Below are 22,643 nucleotides of genomic sequence, written 5' to 3'. Positions count from 1 at the left end.
CTTTCATTTTAAAATAAATACCTTTAGGTTTTAGATAAATTCTGATGAGCATTTTTTCACTTCATGGACAAAATAACTAGCAATTGAAATAATATAAAGTAATAAGCTTTAGTGATGTCCCTCACTTGTAAATCGCTTTGGATAAAAGCATCTGCCAAATAAGTAAATATAAATTAGTTGCAGCCCTACTTAGACATTCTCAATCATCTTTTACAGAAAAGATACAAGAGCCTCAATTCCTTTTCAAATATATAAAGTGCATAAAAATGCACTGTAAGTTATGGAATGCAATATAGATTTGAAGACGGAGATCAAAACACTATAAATATTCTAAAGGTCTCAACAAGACATAAGACAGGACAATGCAAGATGGATTTGATTTGTGACCGAGTCACTGAATTTATTACCGTAGTATCAAACATGTCACACCATCATCTCAAACATAGTTGAGAAACTAGGCTTACACTTCACTCTTTTCATACTCTGAATACAGTGAAGAACAAACTGATACTTGTCAAGTCAATCTAAACCCATTAATTTATCCTCTTGGACATAATGCTCTTATGAACAACTCATTACAATAAACAGATGAGTCTTGTATGTGCATTGTTACCTTTACATTTTGGTACAATGAAACAGCCCGACAAAAATTCAAAAATGCATTCGATGTGTTTAAACAAAAGTATTGTTTGTTTTTCTCGCTAGTAATTTTTCTTCTGCCACTGGTGAAATCTGCTCAGAGGGCTCCAACCTAGACACTAAACTTACTGCAGTTAAGCACACAATCAGAACAATTTTACAGCACAGTAGGGTTGTAAAATTTTATTTGGAGAAATCTGTACATGGAGGTTTTGGCCTTCAGTGTGTTCACATATATATATATATGCATTAATGGGGAAACAAACAGGTAGCTCACTGAAGAACAAGACAAGTGCTATCCATTACTCGAAACTGGACAGGAAGGTCAGTACAATCTGCTTCAGTTTAGCGTCTGATGCCTCTGAGATCTTGCCATCAGCCCTGAAATACAAAGCAGGCAAAGTCAAATGAATGTCATTTAAAATCAATAAATACCCATGTTAACTTGTGGGCCAAGTGTCGTGAGAGTCATTCAAAAATATTTCAGCAAAAAAAATAAATGAAATCTCTCACCTGATTGCGGCGAGCAGGTCCTGGTGCTGGCTGAGGATGTGCTGCAGGAAAGCCTTCTCAAACTTTGTGATCTTGCTGGGCTCCATCTTGTCCAAGTGCCCTCTGACACCGGCATAGATGACTGTTACCTGCTCCTCAATGGCCATGGGAGCTGGAGCAAGGTCACAAGCAGTTTAATGGTCTAAATTTGCTTTAAGAGACATGCAATACCAGCCAAACATTTCAATTCTATAATTTCCTCGAAATTTAATTTGTTGCAAAATGTATTGTGAAGAGGAAGTTGTAAAAAACAAACAAACAAACAAAAAAAAAAAACCACTCACAGTACTGTCCTTGCTTCAGCAGTTCAGTGAGCCTGACACCCCTGTTCAGGAGCTGCTGGGTGGCAGCGTCCAGGTCAGAACCGAATTGGGCGAAGGCAGCCACCTCACGGTACTGAGCCAGCTCCAACTTCATGGTACCAGCCACCTATGAGGTAGAAAGAACATCAATATAAAATGTTAGAAAATGTTTGTGACTGTAGCCTCCTACTTGATGAATGCATTTTTAAATTTGAATGTAAAGACTGCAGATGCCTGGTTTTAAAAAACAAGTTTCCAAGCCAGATGTTACCTGCTTCATGGCTCTGGTCTGGGCAGCAGAGCCTACTCTGGACACAGACAGACCCACATTGATAGCGGGACGGATACCCTTGTAGAACAGCTCAGTCTCCAAGAAAATCTGCAGCAAACAGATCAAGATAGCCAGTATAACAATAGCTTTATTCAGAACATTTTATGAATGGGGCAAACCACTATCAAGACCAGCTGAGGACAACTTCAAGACAAACCTGTCCATCTGTGATAGAGATGACATTGGTAGGGATGTAGGCAGACACATCACCGGCCTGAGTCTCGATGACTGGGAGGGCAGTGAGGGAGCCGCCACCAAAGTTGTCGTTCATCTTAGCAGCTCTCTCCAGCAGACGGGAGTGCAGGTAGAACACATCACCAGGGTAGGCCTCACGACCAGGAGGACGACGCAGCAGCAGGGACATCTGACGGTAGGCAACGGCCTGATAGAAGGGGAAACGTTAATTGACCGAGGCTGCACTTAAGAATACTGTTTAAATTTCCTTAGTGATACTCAAATATTTTCCAACTTTTGTCGACTATAATTACAGGAAACCTTTATTGAATTTTTTTTTTTTTTTATATAATTGTGATTTCAAGCTACAAATTGAATTTTTGTTGTGTCACTCTCCCACAGCAAACTTATCCTCACCTGCTTGGACAGATCATCATAGATGATCAGGGCATGCTTGCCATTGTCTCTGAAGTACTCTCCCATGGAGCAGCCGGAGTATGGGGCCAGGTACTGCAGGGGGGCAGCATCAGAGGCAGTGGCAGAGACCACAATGGTGTACTTCATGGCATCAGCGTCAGTCAGTCTCTTCACCAGCTGAGCCACAGTGGACCTCTTCTGTCCGATGGCAACATAGATGCAGTACAGCTTCTTCTTCTCATCATTTCTTTCATTGAAGCGCTTCTGGTTGATGATTGTGTCGATGGCAATGGCGGTTTTGCTGGAGAGTGAAGATGCCCAGTTAGATGAAAGAATATTCATAGCCTTTAAAGCTATAGTCTCTCTTGATTAATGAGTGTGCCCAAACCACAGCAAAAACATTTCCCCATTACAGAGCATTTACCCAGTCTGCCTGTCACCAATGATCAGCTCACGCTGGCCTCGGCCAATGGGCACCAGACTGTCCACAGCCTTGATTCCAGTCTGCATGGGCTCCCTCACAGAGATACGGGGGATGATACCAGGGGCCTTCAGTCCAACACGCCTACGGATCTGGGAGCCAAGGGGACCCTGAGAGAAAAATAATTTTTAAGATTTGCTGTCATATGAATATCTTAAATGGTCAATAAATCTATTCAGTGAAAACAAGCAACAATTCTGATATGCATTCTTTTTTTCTTAAATTGACAGCTGACATTCTATTTTATAACTGGTGTTCAGGTAATCAATATGCAGCTATTAACCTAACTAACTTATCTAACCAGAGAAAAAAAGAGTAAGAATTTTTCAGGTTCTTCATGTGTTGACTCTTTCCCACCACACAAGTGGATGCTTATCAATATGGAGACAGTGGACATTTGTCATTTGGGAAGCTTGTTTTAACCAAGCCTATCCAAGACTGGTATAAATTTTAACAAGAGTTTTTTGTTGATTAACAGACATCAAGTTTAACAATTAGATTCAGTGGTTGAAAGTAAAAAAAACAAAAACTACATAATATGATAATAAATGAAAGACAGTAATGTTTTAACAGCCCCCAGTTAGAAGTCATCTTTAGATCATAATTGAATTTAATCTAGGTTGATTTACTTCTCATTAAAAAAGAAATTATATCTCAAATAACCTTTCCATCAATGGCGTTTCCCAGAGCGTCCACCACGCGGCCGAGCAGCTCCTCACCAACAGGAACATCCACAATGGCACCAGTCCTCTTCACAATGTCACCCTCCTTGATCAGCTTGTCATTACCGAACACCACAACACCAACGTTATCAGGCTCCAAGTTCAGAGACATGCCCTGGAAGAAAAAAAAACGTTTTACAACTTGTTAGCAAATTAATAGTTGCTGTTAGTTTAGCATACAAGGCAAAAATAAAAGACAAGTTCAAGACATTGTGTTGCTTTCAACCTTCATTTCAGGAAAACTTTCTTTTTTGTTGCTTTTTTTGTGCAGAACAGTGTCCTTTTAGACTTACTTTCAGACCAGAGGAGAATTCCACCATCTCTTCTGCCTGGACATTCCTCAGACCGTACACTCTGGCAATACCATCACCAATGGACAGCACACGCCCTGTCTCCTCCAGGTCTGCAGAGGTGTCAGCTCCCATGATCTTCTCCTCCAGGATGGAAGACACCTCGGCTGTGCCTGTGAAAAAGAAGACATACAATATGAAACTTCATTCATTCATGAAAATTATGCAACAAAATCTTGTCTTGGGCGAGATTAATTCTAATTTAAAAAAAGGGAAAAACTAAAGGAAAGAGATCTCTTTACAAGTATCTGGATATGAACCTTGAAAACAATTCGATTTTGTTCATAACAGCATAATTTATAAACTATCTGCATAATGTCCTATTTATACCATGTATTCCAGTATAAATCATACTGCCTGATCAGACATTTAGCCCATTAGACTTCAATCCCATTACACTACATTCTGGTGTCTGTATACCCATATATTTACATTTACAATGTGAACAAATGTTAACTGTTTGTGTATAATCCATAATCTTTATCTGTATCAGCCTATTTTGTACGGTTAAATCTGGACATTTCTTGCCTCCCAGGTTAATCCATTTATCTTGTGGTTTTAACCTTTTGGTTGTATGGTGCAGCTACAATATATGTTTCTCCCTTTGGATAAATAAAGTATCCATTACTATGATACACCATAACTTCAACTTTATGGCCATATTGGAGGCCGCAATTTGTGATGCTGTTGAATTGTATTATATGCATTATAAGTGCAAGTGTTTCTATTATGTTGTCAACCCACTTTAGAACAAAAGGGTAGGCTAAATAAAATACATCATTACATGTAATGTAGTTCAACAGAAACACAAAATACACTATACGAAAATTATTACACAGAATCAACACCTTTCTGAAACAGTTTCAACACCAACTGAACATTACAACCATCATGAAGCTAGGATTTATTGCAGGACTCCTGTGTTAGACTACATTACTTTTCGCTAGGTGTTCCTAAAAACGGCTGTTTAAAAGGGAATACTGTGCAGCTGGTTTGTCTTGTCAATGACTTTCGACAAGTACACCTGCGAACGGCTCTTCTGTGAATCTGACATTGCAGTCACCAAGAAAGGCTCAGGGAAACATAGTATCATCAATGACCTTCATCAATCACCTTTGGATGCTGAACAGAAGTGAAGGATAAAGTTTCTGTCATTTTGTTTTTGGCTTTCTCACCTGTCTTCTGCAGCCATGGTCTGTGTGTGTGGAGGTGGTTGACCCCAACGCAGGCGGCCGGTACAGTCTTGGACACCTGTGTTCAATGGAGTCAGAGTAAATTAAACGTAGATTGCAAGTAAAACTGCACTGAACATATCTGCAGCGACCATTTCTAAAACCAAAGTCCACTTTAATAGCGGAGCTGGTGTAGATTTCTGCGGCGGGGAAGACATCCGCTGTCAGACTTTCTGACCTTCAAAGCGTGGCTGAATGAGCCGTTAGCTGGCAGCTAGCATTAGCTTGCGTGCTAACTTTAGCGTTGCTTGCTGCAGTACGAAGACTGACGCTTCACAAGGACAACTTACACAAACACGTTTAAATAAACAATTTCAAGATTGTTAGCACGAAATATGAACGAGGACAGATTAGTAGCGTTTTGAGTCGCATTCATACGTGGATGACAAGTTAGCTAGGGGCCTGTGTCGTTAACATTACCCTTCACGCCCACAAGGTTCACACTGATGATAAACAAACTTCCTGCATCTTCCATATAAATTGTTTAAGTAAAATACTTACAAATCCAGCCCTTCTTGGCAGGGTTCTGGCCAAAGCTGCTGCAACTCTCACGGATAGCATTTTGTCGGGTTGCTAATGACCTGTCCTCCACCGCTGCCCGTGGGTGAATGTAATGGCTGAATGGACTCTTCTTCTATTTATGTGACACTGAAGTAAAATTTCCTTCTTTACGACTCAACTCTGCCACCTGTCGCCAGGGAGATGACACTGGCCGCTATATTTTTTACCTTACCTAGAACTTTATTTTGGACAAACCTGGGCCCACATTTAGACTATAAACTACTTAAGTTTAAAAACTATTTATCAAACTTATTCTTACTTGAAAATGCTCATAAACACTTTTTTTTTAATTTATTCATTTCTTTGAACATTAAAAGATATAATTGTGCATGAAAGGTAGGAAAGTACAAGCTTATACAAAGACCTCTCATAAAAACTCAAGGCAAGATAAACAGAACTACATTAAATAAAAATAATAAGGGACTTCTACGAAATAAAGGACCACAGTAGGAAAAAATACTATACATAATAATTATTTCTCATTCCAAATGTCCAACAGGCAACACTGTAATTGGGAAATCTGTTTTAAGCTGTTACTTGAAAGAGGGCGGTACGGTGAAGCAATGGTTGCACTGTTGCCTCACAGCAAGAAGGTCCTAACCTGCTTGCTGAGGCCTTTCTGTGTGGGGTTTGCATGTTATCCACATGCACATGTGGGTTCCCTCCAGGTGCTCCAGTTTCCTCCCACAGTCCAAAAACATGCATAATTAATAATGACTTATCAACATTATAATTGCAGGTGACTAACTAATGTTTGCTAATGGCTCAATAGAAATTGAGAAATGTAATATGCGTTATTAATGTCATACTAACATTTATAATTGCAAACCTGATGACTGATTAGAAAATGCAAAACTCTAAGTTCTTATTAATGGTTTACCAACTTTTACATTTGCATGGTGACCCAAAACTTGTTTCTAATTAGTAGCTTATGACTGATCTATAAAGCATATGGAAATTATGTATAAACAATTAACAGATCCTTTAATTACAGCTTATAAACCCTTTAAATTGTGTCTTATCAGAAAGTGGCACCCAGTACACACAAAAAAAGAAAAAATAGCAGTATTTCTGCCACATGATCAAATGTAAGTGTGCAACCTAACCTATTTAAAATCCCCTCTCTTAACCCCATTGATGCATATATGAGGAAAATATATATATTTAATAATTACAATACAGCCATCAGGTCTCTTTTTCAACAAAAGTTTTCTCTTTCCATATGTTTTTATTGATGTTTGCATAGGTTCTCAGTGTACTCTGAAATAACTCCTTGACAGACACCCCTGCTTTTGTGCAGAAGCCTGAAAATAAAGCACCAAAATGAAAAAAAGGTAACTGTTCTTAAGCCATAACCCTAGTCCCCTTTGAAAGGTGACTCTTTAACTTTTACAACCAGTCAGAATGAATATAAGAGATGATGAACCAAAGATTGAAGATTGTCCGGTAGAGACCAAAACAGTAGTGCTACCACAGCCAAAGCATCCAACTGTTGTAATGGTGTATTTTAAAAGGTTAAAACATAAAACAAATAGTTTGAGAAAAAACGAATCATTAAATGTTTTTTGGTTGTTAAGCCCCAATGAGACAAATTGTTGTTTGTGACATTGGGCTATATAAATAAAATGTACCTTGACTTGACTTGCAATTTTGTCAATGCTTAAGATTTTTCAAGACTTGCAAATACCCAACTTAATTTATAATACTGTATGTAGGTATGCAAATGGATGGACAAAACATCAAAAGCTGAATATATATATATATATATATTGAAACAGTGATGCAGACAAAAAATAGAAGCAGCAAAATCTGCATATGGCCCTATTAATTCGTGATAAAGAAAATTGTAAGTATATTAAATGGCTTTGTTTGATTTTTAGGGCTATACCATATACCTTACATGTACCACTTTTCTGATGATAAGGTACCATTTATAAAGAAGATGGATTCATTGATAATTAATGCTTAATTTGCTTCTATTGCTGCAGATAAGATGCAAGTTCAATTGATAACCCACTACTTGATAACCCAGTACTTGGTCAATATAAAAAGAACACACTTTGAGCGGATTGTGCATGTAATGGTTCCTGATTCTAATTTTTTCAAAATCTAAAGACAAAACAACTTCACGTTGTGAATTTAACTTCACAGATACTTCCAGCTGGGGGTTGTAGCGCCGCAACATCGCCCTCTTTTGCTCCGGACATCAAATGACATGTCTGCTTTTGTCAACGACAACCAGGCGAGTCAGACAGTCGATCCGTTTGGTTTGCCTGTGGTGCTAGCCAGCCAGCCAGCAACAACCAACCGCCTGAATGTAGATCCGCATGGGCTACTACTACTCTATCTCTCCGAATAACCCAGCGGAATCATAAGATAAGGATCCCAGGATGGTGTTAGTGCATGTCGGATATCTGGTTCTTCCCGTATTCGGCTCAGTAAGAAACAGAGGTACGGTATTAATATTCATATCGATCCAAAACATGTGCCCTGTTTATCTTAATATTCACTGCAGCTGTTGGCTAGCTAGCTGGAGCTTAGCCGTTGGGTTAGCTCGCGTTAGCTAGCTTAATAATTAACGGTCAAATTATTCGCCAAACGTGATACTACTTTAACTTGTATTCATTGGAGTTAATATAAATCACCGAATAATGTAGTTTGCCGGGTGTAATCACGCCTAATTATAAAACAAATACCGCCGCTGAAGATAAGCTAACTGGCTTCTTGGCTCAGGCTATACCTTGGAACGGAAACATTTCTCACAAAGGATTCCACATGCACGGGGCGTGCGGTCAAAACCACATCCCCGCATAGACAACCGATTTTAACATGGGATACATTTTATTCGTGCGACTTGTAATTCACTAACATTACGATGCATTGTTATCCTCCCCACCCCCCCCCCAAAAGGCGCTATCCTGTATTTGCACTGTAAAAAAATACCGCAAAATAGACGTAGCCTCTCCAGCCAGTCAGCTTATCTGAGCCTGGATGATGTCATTTGAAGATCATCTGCTTCTGCTAGCGCTCGCCGTTTTTTCCACCGTGATTTCACTAATTATTATCCGTGTCAATCGGCCAACGGTCTAATCGATAGATGGCCAATTGCCCGGTGAGCGTGGACTTCCGAGCCATCAATGCATCAGTCGCCCTTTTCTTTTATTTGCTAATTGGCAATTCAGCAGCTGTTTGTTTGAAGCTGCCGAATTGCAAAAAAGACCCGAGTGTGCGGTCACAGTTAAACAATGATAAAGCTACAGTGTAACATTAATTTTATAACAGTGGCATCAGTGATTTCATTGTGCTTTTATTTCTGTTCTTATTTCCCTGTTTCATAGTATGGAGGCTGGCTCTACATTCTGCATTTATCAGATCTTTGTCGTCCCCCCCATTGTGTAGCTAATGATCATCTGCTGCTGTGTGGTGTGGCGTGGCCTCTGCCTGTTCTCTGCATTTAGCTGTATTGTGAATCCCTTCTTCATTTCCTCTTTCCATCAGAAGACGACATTGGTATTAAAAAGCACCCCCTCCCAAGATGTATTCAGCCATAGACTTTCCATGTTAAGCAGACTAAAACAATAGCTAACACCTAGAACAGAGCACCTTTTTGTCTTTTTTTCTGTCAAATTGCTGTAGCACTGAGTTAACATTTTAGCTCCTTTTTAGATATCAGTTGAATGTCATTGTGTACCTCCCATCCAGTCTTGATAGACAACATGCTGTAAATTCCTGTAAAGTGGATACATTTTGCATGATCTCAAATACTGCACTGCATTGTTGAACACCAGAATTTGGCTCATCTTCCTTCTCTTCACACAAGGTGCAATGTACGTGAATGAAATGACCTACGATTAAAAAAAAAAAAAAAGCATGCAAATTGGAACCACGTGCATGCCATTTTTATTGTTAAACTCAGCATTTCAGCAAATGCTGTAACATGATCCCTTGAAATGACTGAAGGTACACTGCACCTGCACACAACAACCTGCCATAACTGTCTCCATTTTTGTGTAATCCTTTTGTTCCCTTTGCAAATTTCAAGCTTCGAATCACACTGAATTGTCAGGGCTGTTTGCCCTTTAATGGGCAAATGAAACCAAACATTTAAGTAAGCAAAACATGCGCACTGGTGGTTCATCACTTCCCAATTTTCCCCACTAACATAAGGCCAAAATGCTATCCATTTCACAGGGATGCCTATTTTCCTGCACTGCTAAAGAGATCCTCTATTAGTAATAACGTCTTTATTGTTTGGTTGTGGTCTCTCTTTACCTTTTGTTCTGGTAATAGTACTTTCAATGCATGGTCACATTTATGATTCATAATTTTTGGTTTTTGTTTTTCTACATTGACTAGTGAAAATCCAATGTAATCTTTCTGTAGTAAAGATGTACCCTGCTGTACTGGAATCATGTGCTGTAGCCAACACGTCTGCTCATTGGATGCCGCTTTTGTTCTTTTTAACCCTATATGGAGCATGGTGGGCCTTGCCTTCAGTCTATGTTGTTTATTTTTGTTGCATGGATTTATACTATTATTACAAACAAATAAGAAAAAAACACAAATTCCACATATACTAATATTTTTCAATAAAGAATATAGTGTTTTTCCTAACCTTCAGTGTGCTTCTTGCTGATTTCCATTTATTGTCCTCCCTCTCCCTTGTCCCTACCTGCCCCCTCTCCACCCCCCACCCACCTCCTCTCCCGCTGTGACAAAGATAGACGATTTCCACGCTTCCTCCATCACAGGGCCCGAATGAGTCTATCTGCTGTCATTCATGGTGATCGTTTTCACTGAGACGCTTGAAAACGCAGTGTGCTACTTAAAGTGTAGACTTGAGCCTTTGACCCATGGCAGCAAGGTCATCTGCTGTCTCCCCAGCTACACTGACGAACTGTTAAGCTGAAAATATTGCTGGAAAGTCATGCTGCTTATCTTTCCTGGGTGTGTTTAAAATCATACTGCCTTTCTCAAGCGTACTCCTAGTAAATGCAATGTAGACTTTGCCTATTTCCTCATGATTTAAAAAAAAAAAAAAAAAAAATTCCTCTGTTTACGTCAGAATTCGTCATGTCTTTTACACTGTCAAAGCAGATTAAACTCAAACCGTATTGGATTTTTGCATCTTCTGTAAGAACTGCACAATTTTAATCTTTAAACTGGCAGGTTTCTGTAAAATTCACTGCTTCAGTTTCTGCCAAACGGACATAACAGAGCACAGCATGTTGGATCCTGCTCCTCTGCAAGCCTATTATGGCTTCTTTTGGCCAGGGTTTCCTCAAAAGTTTCTAATCAAAGCTAAATTTGTTACTGCAGTGTCTCAGTCCTTCCATAATCAAAAAGGTCTTTTTTCAGCCCAAAGCACAGTATTAAAACCATATTGCACCACAGCACAAGCTAGCCTGTCTTTTTCTCCCTGTTGAGTCTCGACAGCAGTCTGTTCGCTGCAGTTGCCAAATAGCTGTGGTTGGAGAGAGTAAAAAAAGCATTCAAGCTATTTCCTCTCAACTCCTGAATGTTCATATGGGAAAAGAACAAGTAGCGCTACAGTATACTGTATTTGTAAGACACAAAGAAGCAGTTCAGTAAAGGAAAGATGCATAATGTGAATTTATTGCCTGGTGTCATTTTTAAGAAAGAAGGAATTGTTCTTTAAGGTTGTATATATAGAGACTTGGCACCTAAACAGTTTAATGTATCTCTTAACAGACAGCCTGGCACTAAAGGTTTAGTTGCATGAGTGCACTGACCTGCTGTCAGCTGCAGAATTTACAAGAACTGAGCTGCGTTGAAGACCACATATTGGTAGATTTCATCCGTTCTGATCCAGTTCGCTTGTCTGTGAATCAGAAGACCAGGAGTCGATCCAGAGGTCGGAAATGCAATTAAAGAAATGAAAGCTCACGTTTTGTGTGCAGGACCGAAAACAGTTGTCATGTTCATGGTACTTGTGGTAACCATCATTTTCCCACCCCCACAGAAGTATTTTTCACCCTAGGTAAGAGGTAGGGCTTCATTAACATGCTATATCACACACAGTGACACCACATTTCACCCACAATTAATTCCAGTTAATCTCTCCCCTCAGGTGCCTGACAACTTCTCCTTATCCTCCACAGGATCCCATTTCAACCGGCAACAGCAACAGCAGCAGCAGCAGCAGCAGCAGCAGCACAGCCATGCTACCTCTTGCCGGCACTTCCAGTTAGGTCCTCAGGCTCCGCTGCCCATGGACTTCCCCATGCCCCACCCAGGGCAGCCACAGTCAGGCATTAACCCCCACCTGGCCCCTCCCGGCCACCAGCATGGCCCTCCGCTCCACCCACCCCTCAATCCCCTGCCCGCTCCCCAGTTCCAGGACATCCCTGCCCCTCCCTTCCTACCTCAGGCATTACACCAGCAATACCTCCTCCAGCAGCAGATCCTCGAGGCCCAGCACCGACACATCCTGCCACCCTCCAGGTATCCACACCGGTTTGCAGGGAAATTTACAGTACATGAAAGACAAAAGACAAAATGTTTAGTTTTCCGTTATGGTTCAGTCAGACTGTTCAGGGATTATGATTTTGCAGTGGCATCATATCAGGCAATGTCTGTTTCCTGTGGGGGAAAAAAAACGTGATGTTTTAAAATGCTTGGTTATTTGTCTTAGTAGACGCACCCCAGAGAGAGTTCCTCACCAGCCCCACAGATTGCGGCCCGGGTACGAGTTTGCTCCCCCACTTCATGTCCCCCCTCAGCCTGTGGTGCAGCAGCCACGCTACCTGGCTGAGGGCACAGACTGGTAAGCAGTATGCCTCTGATTATACACTATCCAGTGCCACAGAGGCAAACAGCTGTTTTTTATTTGTTAGAAAAGCACATTGTCACTGTTATTTTTCAATAGAATTTGTAACAAACATTGTACACTCTCATTAAATGTAACATTAATGCAGAAGCAGTTTCTTAAGTAATAATGGAATATTTTTTTAGTTTCACAGTAGTTATTTTTTGTAATGCTAGAGTAAAACAAAAGTTAAAAAAAAAAAGTTAAAACAATCAAATATATAAAAGAAAAAAATGAAGAAAAAAGAAAGAGAGCTTAATATTATGACATGTCTGACTGGAAAATATGTGGAAGATACATCATACATCCACCATTTCTGGGAATTCTACTGGAAAAAAAGGATTTCTTTTTTAAGATCACAGCCAAGGTCAAAAATAAGTTGTAAAATAGATGCCAGGCATGTTGGAAACACTGTGTCTTTAGATCACTGATATTTTTTTTGGAAATGTCAGAAAATAATTGTGTTTTGGGAAATGGTATGTAAAGTGTTCCAACAAGTTCTTGGTTATTAAATCCCTGAGTTGTATGGTGCTTTATCTCTGTAATTTCTCTGAAGAAATTCTATTAGGAAGCAGTAGATATTTGATCTAAATAGCCTCATATTAATAGAAAGTAAATAAGCTGGAAAAGTAGCTCCCTATGTGTATGTGCTATGGATAGTAGTAGTTGAAGAAATGTTCTGATGCAAAATGTGCACAAAACCAGGTCCAACTGGACTCAAGTACTGCAGCTCCAAATAGCTGAAATCTAGCTAGAACTCAAACTCAAAAACACAAAATGGTGAAATCAAAAGTGATTTGGACACAGCCTACAACTTGTGTGTCACTGACTGACTTGTTTTCCGGTTTCTGTCCAGGGATCTAAGTGTAGATGCTGGACTGCCCCCCCACCAGTATCACATCCATCCGCTGCCGCAGCACTATCAGCACTACTTGACCTCTCCTAGGATGCACCACTTCCCAAGAAACAATGCCTCAACACAAGTGGTGAGCCTCCTCCTCCTCAGTACAATCAATCATGCTTGTCTTGATGAACTCCCAGCGATTCTCCCATGGATTTCGGTTTCTGAGACTAATCTCGATACCTAGCAACCTGGGGTGACCTGTTTTCTTTTCCTGATGTCTGCTGCAGAGCTGATGGTTGCTTCTTTTATCTGTCATCTTCCAGGTTGTCCATGAGATCAGAAATTACCCATATCCCCAGCTGCACTTGCTGGCTCTGCAGAGTCTCAACCCCTCCCGCCATGCATCTGCTGTTAGAGAGAGCTACGAGGTTTGTGCTGCCACTTCTTTTCTCTCTCTCCTTAGCAGACACACCAGTCTACACAAATTCATCATTGTTTTCTCTGTGACCAATGCGCTGGACAGGCTTGAGTGTGTAACTGATTTTCTTATTTCCAGTTACTCTGGGTTCCAGATGCCTCAAATGGTGCAGCAGTCTTTAATCTCATGACATTTGTTTTCATTTGAACAAGATGCAATTGTTTTCTGAGAGGCTCTTTCCTGTTCTTTGAAGCACCAATTTCATTATATCACATATTTGTCTTTTGCATTTGAATATTTTTTACACAAATGCAAATATTGTAAATCTCTGCAAGCAATTACAAACAATCATTTTCTCCTATTTTTAACCAGAATTAAAAGACATGCCCATGTGGTGTTTCCTTTGTAGGAGCTTCTGCAGCTGGAAGACAGACTGGGCAGTGTCAACCGTGGAGCGGTCCAAACCACCATAGAGAGATTCACTTTTCCCCATAAGTACAAAAAGGTAAACTGGTCAGCTTTCTACTCTCTAGCCAAGTGGTAAATCTATTTGATGTGGTGTGTGGTACAGAAGAAGCAGTGGGCAAGAAATAAATTGAGCTAGATGTGAAAGACAGGAATGGGAAAGGGCAGCACTTGCTCGAGATGATCAAAGAGTGAAGGCGAGAGTTGTAAGGGGGTCACGACTCTCCCAGTAGTTCAAGGGTCAAACTAATTTCCGTTAGCAGATTAGTGAGACAGGTCTGCAGTGTGCACAATTCAAGGCGAGGGATGACTCATCCAGCTGTCTGCAGATATGTGCGTGGAATGAATTTGAAAAACCGTCTGCACTGAATATGACCCAGATACTCTGGAAGGAGTGTCAGATCATTTGGTACATTGTGAGTGAGAGGAAGTAATTGAGTCTTTTCCATCTGATGTCTATTTTTTTCTCTCTGGGAAGCATGATTAGGTGACTCTTTTCTTCTTTTCTTGGCTGACTCGGAGACACCCATGGCATAAACATAACACGTAGCTGCACGTCACGCTTTAATAATTTAAGTCTGTTTGCCTTTCTCTCTGCAGAGAATACCCCAGGACTTGAAGATGTGTCTGGATGATGAGGAGCTGGACACAGATGAGAAGTGTACCATCTGTCTGTCAATGCTGGAGGATGGAGAGGATGTCAGGTAAAACAATCTATTTATCTTTTGCTTTTTCACTGGCAAAAAAGCTGGTTATACAAATGTGAATATAATAGTTGTACATACAATTTACTGTCCCCTGGGGGATTTGTTGTACCTGTCCTGCTCCTCAGCTACATGCGTTTTTAGCCACGCTAACGACACGGCTCTCTGGATGGTCTGTCAGTCGGTCCAGCAGCTATTTAATTGATTGCTAATAAACTTTGTACACTAATTCATGATCCCCAGAGGATAATACTACTGACTTTGGTCATCCAGACCTTGGATTTTAGTGAAATGTCTTGATATATACTGGATTGATTGCCATGAAATTCTGTACAGATACGCGTGGTTCCCAAAACCATTTATCCAACAGACTATTGTTATCCCCTGACTTTTCCTCACGTACCACAAAGAGGTTGACATTTGTGTTTTTTGGCGAAAAGTCCCGACAACTTTTCGATGGATTGCCATGCAATTTCAGTGCTCAGTTTATTGGTAATTACTAGATCTTCCTCCTGTTTCTTACCTGGTGAGGGTTTAGATTGAAATGAGACTGAAATTATGTGATGTCTCATTTCCTCAGCGTGTGGACTTGTGTTGTGATAAAATGTACTTTTAAGGTTGTTTGGGAAAACCTCCCCTTCCCCAGGCGGCACTTTTCCTACTGATTAGACATTAGAGAAACGTCTTCACATTTCCTAATTTAAATACATTCACAATGCTTTCTGTCAGAATGGACACTCACCCATCGGGTCTCAGCAGTTTTTAACCCTAAATTGGTTCTGCCACGTAAGTTCAAAGCATCAGGTCCAAAAATCCTATTACGGGATTTCTTCCAGCACCTCATCTTGAAAATACTTCCAGACAGCGACATTAGCATTTCACACATTTTATGATGTGTGTCCAGTGTTGTGATCTGTCTAACTGGCTGTGTGGCAAAGCAAGTTTATTTTACTCTCTGAGAAAGAAAAAGGAGGCACGAATAAAAAAGCAAGTGAAAACCTTTCTAGGGTCTGATGTTTCTAGATCAGTGATATGTTAAGCGCTCAAGGGAAATGTTCAGGGAGACTGTACACATAAATTCTTAGAGGTAAGATGTAGAGCTACATCTGCATGCCGAATATATTGTTCATGCAGCCTGTTACGATGGGATATCCATAAACTGTCTGTTCTTCCAAACATTCATCATTCATGCCTGTTCTAGGCTTTGTCTAGTTCTTCTAAGTCACAGTCAGATAAAAAAGACAACTGTATGAAGAGCATGTGTCTTTGGTTACACCTGGACCCAAAATGCATCTTAGGTGATATAATCATAAGTGGACAGGTGTAAATACACATGGAAATGCATAACAATGCATTGAGACACACTTCGCCATCAATGCGCATGATCGCCACCGCACATAACCAAAGAGAAAATGTGGAGGGCATGTGAAGTTGAAAGGATCTGATTTATGAAGGTACAATAACCACACAAGTGTCCTGTGATCCTTGCAAAGCAATCACAATCAATCAAAAAATATGTCATAAATGAATATGATGAAGCCTATCTTGCTCTCCAGTTCACTATCATTACAGTGGTAAACAAAAACTGTTCGTTTGGGCAGTTTAACCTCCATTTTTTTGGGAAGTTAAGCACCTTTGTTCATCTTGGTTGATAAAAAGTGTTCATGATTTTTTTGGCTTCCAAAGAGGCGCTGGCTTAAGTCACAGTCAGGGGAGGCACTAGAACTGTAGTGTTATTGCAAATATGTTCCTGAAGGACCAACTAGTAATATGTGGATGTAAAATTTTTGAAGTCCTTACTAAAAGGCCAAATTCTCTCTTCAACTTTATTGTCAAGAGTAAATGTGCATTTTTAGCAGCAGTCAGTTTCATACAGATAAAATCAAATGTGAGTTGTGAAGTGAAATTTGATCACAAGAGGTCACTTGAGACGCATTTTGATGCCAAATGTGAACCACAGCCAGACAACTGGGTCTATTCTCGACACAATCTGGATACTTAACACGACAGCACCCATGAATCACATGCACATCAAAGATTTAAAGGCCTTCAACTTTGTGTAACTAAGCAGAGTACCCACTGCTGTTACATCCAGCTGTTGCAACTATTCTTTTGGTTTGGTTAGGTTTATTGACATTATATTTAGAAAATACAACATATGAAACTTACTTCCAGCATTGTCACTTACTTGTGTTTTCACAGTCCACTAACTTTATGAACACAGATGAAACTCAATATCTGACATGAAAAAATAAATATTAAAAAATAAGAACAAAAAACATAGAAAATCGAATAACAAACAATTTATAATTTTTTCATTAAAGCAGGCTAGGGGTGCAACAATTTATTACTTTCATTATTGATTAATCTGCAGATTATTTTCTCAATTCACTGATTCATTATTTTGTCTATGAAATTTCTGGTAATTATAAATAAATGTCACGTCTAAAATGACTTTCATATTGCTTGTATTAAATCAAAAATTGTCCAAACCTTGCAGAGATTTCTTTTACTTTCATACAGCAAATCGTCACAATGGAGAAGCTGTAGTCAAAGACTGTTTGGCATTTTTGCTTGAATGAATCAATGAATGAAATATTTACTTGGCTATCAAAATACTTATGGATTGATTTTCTGTCAATTGACTAATTAACTAACTCTTTCAATGCTAAAAAAAGGGAAAAAGTAACGTAGACAAAAACAAATGTCTCCAAGACAATGGCTGTATGATATAGGTCAAAGTGCAAATATAAATGAATTACTTGATACTATATAATAAGTTTTAATTCTAGAAATATAACAATCATCAAAAATAATTGATTAGCGTTTGTTTTACAGGTAGAAAGATTTGACCTCTCTAATCTTCCATATTATATTGTAATCTACACTTGTGCAAAATTGTTGCTTTCGAGTGAATATTATATATCTGCAAATATGATGATACTGTTTTTTGCTCAGATAATTTTAAGAATTAAGTTTTCCTTTCTCGGTAGAGGAAATTCTCTTACCTCTTAAGACGAATAAACCAATAAAAACTGATTACCTGAAAATCACATTATCACAAAGCTGAAAAAACAGCTGACAATTGATTTGAAAAGACAGCGCAGTAACACTTTAACGGGATTCGAGAGACCTGTAAAATAAAGTGTTACCGACTGCTTTGATATGTTAATGAAGTACATAAAATTCTGACCATGTCTGCTCTGTTTTTTCCGTAGGAGATTACCCTGCATGCACCTCTTCCACCAGGCGTGTGTGGACCAGTGGCTGGCCACCAGCAGGAAATGCCCCATCTGCAGAGTGGACATTGAGACCCAGTTGACCCCCGACAGTTGATAGCTCCTGTCGACTCCTGCAGCTTTGGATCTGGTCTTGTGAATTCTCCATTGCCTACCCTCTGTGGGGAGGCTCTGCCAAACATCCCTCTTCCCCTCTGCATCACTCAACGAGCCTGCCTAGTGAGACAGCTGTGACAGAGGGATCAACAAAGCACACTCACCTACAACACAACGAGGGACGGGGGTTGATGCACAGATAAGTGGCTGGACTGAAGGTTGGTTGAATGGACTTCACTGGATGTAAACGGTAGGAGCGGACACGTATGGACAGATGTGCTGAGGCTTTACAAGATTCTGTCAGATTGCGTACCCTGCGTACATTTCTCCATACAGCCACCAAGAAAGAGAGAACACTGACTACCAACCTCCCCAGCTCAGTGTGGTGTATTAAGGCCATTTCTCTGCCACAACACCCAAACCCTTTCCCCCAGGCCTGTGAAAAATCCTTTAAGCTGCACTCTGCCCAAGCCCTCAGCACATCTGTACAGAACATTATCAAATGATTAGCATGAGGTTGTTTGGTGTGAACTCTTGTAGCTGAACGCTTGTGGTGTAATGGAGTATAGTACTGAATAAGTATTTACAGAGTAACAGTGTTGTGTAGCAAGCAAAAGCCTTTTGAGAAATATGAAAAATAAACCTACAGAGAGGGTGAATACAGCTCTAACAGTGAGAATATTCAGTGTGTTAAATCATAGGTAAACGAGAGAAAGAGCTAGTTGTGTAAAAAGGCCAAAAATCCCTCTTTCTTGTCTAACATGGTTTTGGATTTACAGTTAGTAGATGCCATCAGAATTGATGCTAAACCCGCTAACTGCAGGCATGGCTTCCAGTGATCTGTGTAGTGTCGTAGTCGGGCCTCTATAATCTAGAGCAGAGGCCTCAGATGTGCATGCTGTATGGCAGGCTTGGGCTGTATCGTTAATATTGTGGAGCAGTAGAAACAGGGACTGTGTCTGTGCATGTGAACCGTATACTATGACTCTGACGATCCCACTCATTCATAGAGGAGGACAAAGAATGCACCTGATACCCCACCTCCCTACACCCCTCCCCACTCTAGACCAAAGTTGCCCTTAGACACCGATCTCAGACAAATGTAGCATTTCTCTCCTAATATTTATTTGTGATTAGGATTCAAAGAGCTGCCATTGGATCTGTGTCTAACAGCAACTCCTCTGTGTTGCCTCACTCATGGCATGATCGTGATCATGAGAGGCCGGCATGGGCTTGAGGATGCAGTGCCTGAGTCTTGCCATCAGAGTGAATAAAATCTGACATTTGTATTACCTATTACCAGAACCTTATTGCCTATCGAACAAGCACATGTGATTTCTATATACAGTGAATCGCCTCTGTTGTGTATCGGCTCCTTTCATTTCAATCTAAGTTGCTCCCACTGTTTGATAAAAAGACTGTGTCTGGTGTTACAGGGAAAATACAAACTAGTTTGCCTGTGATATGTGCTAGAATGTGTATGATTGTCCCCACAACCCCTCTCCCCCATGGTAGTAGTGTATGGTATTGCTAGAACAACTGTGATATGTTCAGTGATAGAAGCCGTTTTCTCTATATCATGCATGAACCATGTTGGCGTAGTTCACTTGAAGGAGGGTGAAAGGGAGAAAAAGCCATCCATTTGAAAAATACCAAACAATTGTTCTTAACATTTGTTTTATTTCAATTGTCTTTTTTTCTGCCATTTCTTTTTTTTTTTTTTCTTATTACTTGTAATTTTTTTTTTTTTTTTGCTCACATGCCAATTTGGACATGGTACTAATATGCCGAGTCCTTGTCCATTTTAACCATAGTGAAGAAAAAGCTGCAATGCTGCAAAAACATATTTATTGTTGTTATAATGTAGCTTGTGTTTTGTAAATGCACTATAATATGGAGATGCCTGAGTTTTGGTTTGGTGATGTGGGTTCTTCTTGTCCTAGATTTTGTGTTTCTTATCAGTTTCAAGTATTTTCATGCTTCCTTGTGTATTATTGGAGGGTAACTTGACTGTTTGTGTTGCGTTTTTTTTTTCTTTTTGTATGAAACCTCCATCCAAAAAACTACAGATGGATGAAAATGGAGGTTCGCTAGTTCACATAGAATGCTGTGATTAAAGATGCCTTAAGTATTTAACAATCATTATTTATTACTAACTGTAGCTAGCTAGCTATTGTGGTGGAATATTTAATGTCTCTATCTCATAACTTTGCAATTTAATCAATATATTTATTTAAAATAACACAAAATATTAAAAAAAGAATACCTCATTATGCATTGGTCGGTGGGGATGCTTTTGCATGCCGTCTGTGTTTTCTTTTTCAAAGGAGAAAAAAAGAAACTTGTTGAAAAATTGACTGGGGGTGTTTCCCAACACATTTTCTAGCCAGCATGGTGCTGTTGATCTGGATTACATTCCATTCATGTCATTTGTTGATTTTACTTTAACATATTTTTTAATTTCTTAAATATCATCCCTGCTTTGAGCTGAAGCAGATGACGGGGTACAACCCCTTTTGTCTTAGTATGGCTCCACAATTAGCTTGCCTTTGTTATACGATACTGCTTTGTTTCCCATAATCAGTCATATTTGATTTAATTTTTGATATTTGTTTTGTTTTATTGTGACCACATTCATGATATTTCATCATATCTGGATCTCAATTTAGTGCATATTATTTTAGGACCCACGTAACGAGCTGTATTATTTGTTCTTATGTATTGCTGGCAGTTGCTTTGTGTGGGATTTCGGGAAGTATGTAACATGCTAACTTGAGCCATTGATCTTATTGAGCAAACTTCTGGTGTACTGTGGTTATACAATATAGATAGCGTGTTTTACACCTGGGTATAATAAGCTAACTACGTTTTCGGTGTGCATTTCTTATTAATACTCTACTAATCCTGCAAATTATTATAACATGTATTGGATTGGAATGAAGCTGGCTGGTCTTACTATTATTCTTATTTCATTTCGTGCTCTCACTGGCCTTACCCCATGCCCTCCACAGTGTACCCCATTACTCCAGAGCGAACTGGACAGTAGCCATAGTATTAACTCAAGCTGATGAACCGGAATGAACAGTAGAACTTAAAGCACAAGCTTTTTAATGCATGTCCTTCTCAGGTTTTCCTATGTGTATGTGGGAGTAGCTCTGTAGATGTGTTTAATATGATGCTGTACCTTCTTGAATATTTCAGATGTTTCTTTGCTGCTGAAAAAATGTCGATTATTAACCTGCCAGTGAAAAAGGGAAGTGGCCATCTTTGTACAACACACTGCTGTTTTGCTGTAACCGCGCAATGTTTTATGATCTTGAGTATTTTATAGAAAAGTAGAAGTATGTATCAATAATATGAAAGCAATAGCTAAATCATAATGAAGAATAACATGATCAGTGAATATTGTGGAAAATCTTTAGATTCACTCTGGGTGGATTTTGTACTGTATTTATTACTAATGATGATGCAAAAAGTTGCATAGCTTAACCCAAACTGTTCTGTCTCTTTTTTATTTATTGTCTTGTATATGATCTTTTTGTATGTGTTTTTCAAATAAACTGCCTAAAATGCTGAGAACTAATCTAGCTTGTGGTGGTATGTGGTGTCCTGTTGTAGTCATTTACTTTAACAATGCTCTACTAAGCAAAATTTATAGAGATGTCAACAATTTTAATACAAATATTGAGCAACATTATGTTTTGGCAGATATATCTGTATCAGTGTAAATGTCTGCTATTACAAAACAAGAAACTGCAGCACAGCAATGTCAATTATATGCTTGAAATCATTTAGAAACACTATCATTGTCCTACTTGGAACATGACTTGCTCAGAACTAATTTAAAGGATCCTGACTAACAATGTTTATTTAAAAAAATGATTATTGGCCAATAAATCATTACTGCATAGCATCAAACATCATTTATCTGTGGGCTATAATTTGTCACGTGACATCACATTTGTGTCCCCAAAACAAAAGGTATATTTGCAAAGTAAATAATTCATATAAAATAAGAATATGCTTTGTCAGAATGTAATGTTCAAATAATATGTAAATAGTAAAATTTGTGTCAAAATAGTTAAATAAAGAATGAATTAAATGAATAGATTCCTCATTTCAAGTTACATTTCAGCCCTTCTACTGGTTTTCTAGTTTACATTTCTTCTGTCCTCCATTTATATCTAATTTCTGTGCAATTACTTCCCAGCTGTATATAACTATAATTTTTAGGAATATAATTAACTGGACCTGGACCAAGATAAGTGGCAGAAAATTAATGGGTAG

General features: G+C 39.2%; 2 protein-coding genes across 3 annotated transcripts; one reads left to right on the top strand and one right to left on the bottom strand.

Moving 5' to 3' along the window:
* Positions 1 to 370: 370 nt before the first annotated feature.
* LOC111645147 (ATP synthase F(1) complex subunit alpha, mitochondrial-like) lies at positions 371 to 5,858 on the bottom strand. Its single transcript, XM_023394224.2, has 11 exons — positions 5,702 to 5,858; positions 5,144 to 5,219; positions 3,912 to 4,081; positions 3,560 to 3,733; positions 2,840 to 3,006; positions 2,416 to 2,716; positions 1,982 to 2,206; positions 1,765 to 1,872; positions 1,476 to 1,620; positions 1,153 to 1,303; positions 371 to 1,020 (listed from the first exon to the last, which is right to left on the bottom strand). Exons 1-11 carry the CDS (start codon positions 5,759 to 5,761, stop codon positions 942 to 944), a joined length of 1,656 nt encoding a protein of 551 aa, XP_023249992.1. The 5' UTR covers positions 5,762 to 5,858; the 3' UTR covers positions 371 to 941.
* Positions 5,859 to 8,001: 2,143 nt separating this feature from the next.
* On the top strand, positions 8,002 to 21,939 carry ark2cb (arkadia (RNF111) C-terminal like ring finger ubiquitin ligase 2Cb). Of its 2 annotated transcripts, none has more exons than XM_023394232.2 (8): positions 8,002 to 8,212; positions 11,884 to 12,226; positions 12,420 to 12,548; positions 13,447 to 13,576; positions 13,758 to 13,862; positions 14,262 to 14,357; positions 14,918 to 15,021; positions 18,240 to 21,939. In XM_023394232.2, the coding sequence occupies exons 1-8, from the start codon at positions 8,152 to 8,154 to the stop codon at positions 18,355 to 18,357; spliced, it is 1,086 nt and encodes a 361-aa protein (XP_023250000.1). In that variant the 5' UTR covers positions 8,002 to 8,151; the 3' UTR covers positions 18,358 to 21,939. The 2 variants fall into 2 exon arrangements, with proteins under 2 accessions (XP_023250000.1, XP_023249999.1); XM_023394231.2 differs by having other exon boundaries at positions 12,417 to 12,548.
* Positions 21,940 to 22,643: the final 704 nt, after the last annotated feature.

Source organism: Seriola lalandi, unplaced genomic scaffold, assembly GCF_002814215.2.
Source record: "Seriola lalandi dorsalis isolate HSWRI2012SDOR001 ecotype SW California unplaced genomic scaffold, Sedor1 jcf7180002054946, whole genome shotgun sequence".
Taxonomy (NCBI): Eukaryota; Metazoa; Chordata; class Actinopteri; order Carangiformes; family Carangidae; genus Seriola; species Seriola lalandi.
The sequence above is the reverse complement of the archived record's forward strand: the minus strand, read 5'-3'. Positions and strand labels throughout refer to the sequence as shown.

What these genes read in the sequence shown, in the direction of transcription:
- LOC111645147 (XM_023394224.2), bottom strand. Translation starts at nt 5,761, where the DNA reads ATGCTATCCGTGAGAGTTGCAGCAGCTTTGGCCAGAACCCTGCCAAGA. An exon ending in TGCCAAGAAGGGCTGGATTT is followed by an intron (nt 5,220 to 5,701) that starts GTAAGTATTTTA and finishes CATTGAACACAG; the next exon opens with GTGTCCAAGACTGTACCGGC. An exon ending in ATTGGTGACAGGCAGACTGG is followed by an intron (nt 2,717 to 2,839) that starts GTAAATGCTCTG and finishes TTCACTCTCCAG; the next exon opens with CAAAACCGCCATTGCCATCG.
- ark2cb (XM_023394231.2), top strand. Translation starts at nt 8,152, where the DNA reads ATGGTGTTAGTGCATGTCGGATATCTGGTTCTTCCCGTATTCGGCTCA. An exon ending in CGGCTCAGTAAGAAACAGAG is followed by an intron (nt 8,213 to 11,883) that starts GTACGGTATTAA and finishes TATCCTCCACAG; the next exon opens with GATCCCATTTCAACCGGCAA. An exon ending in CTGTTAGAGAGAGCTACGAG is followed by an intron (nt 13,863 to 14,261) that starts GTTTGTGCTGCC and finishes TTTCCTTTGTAG; the next exon opens with GAGCTTCTGCAGCTGGAAGA.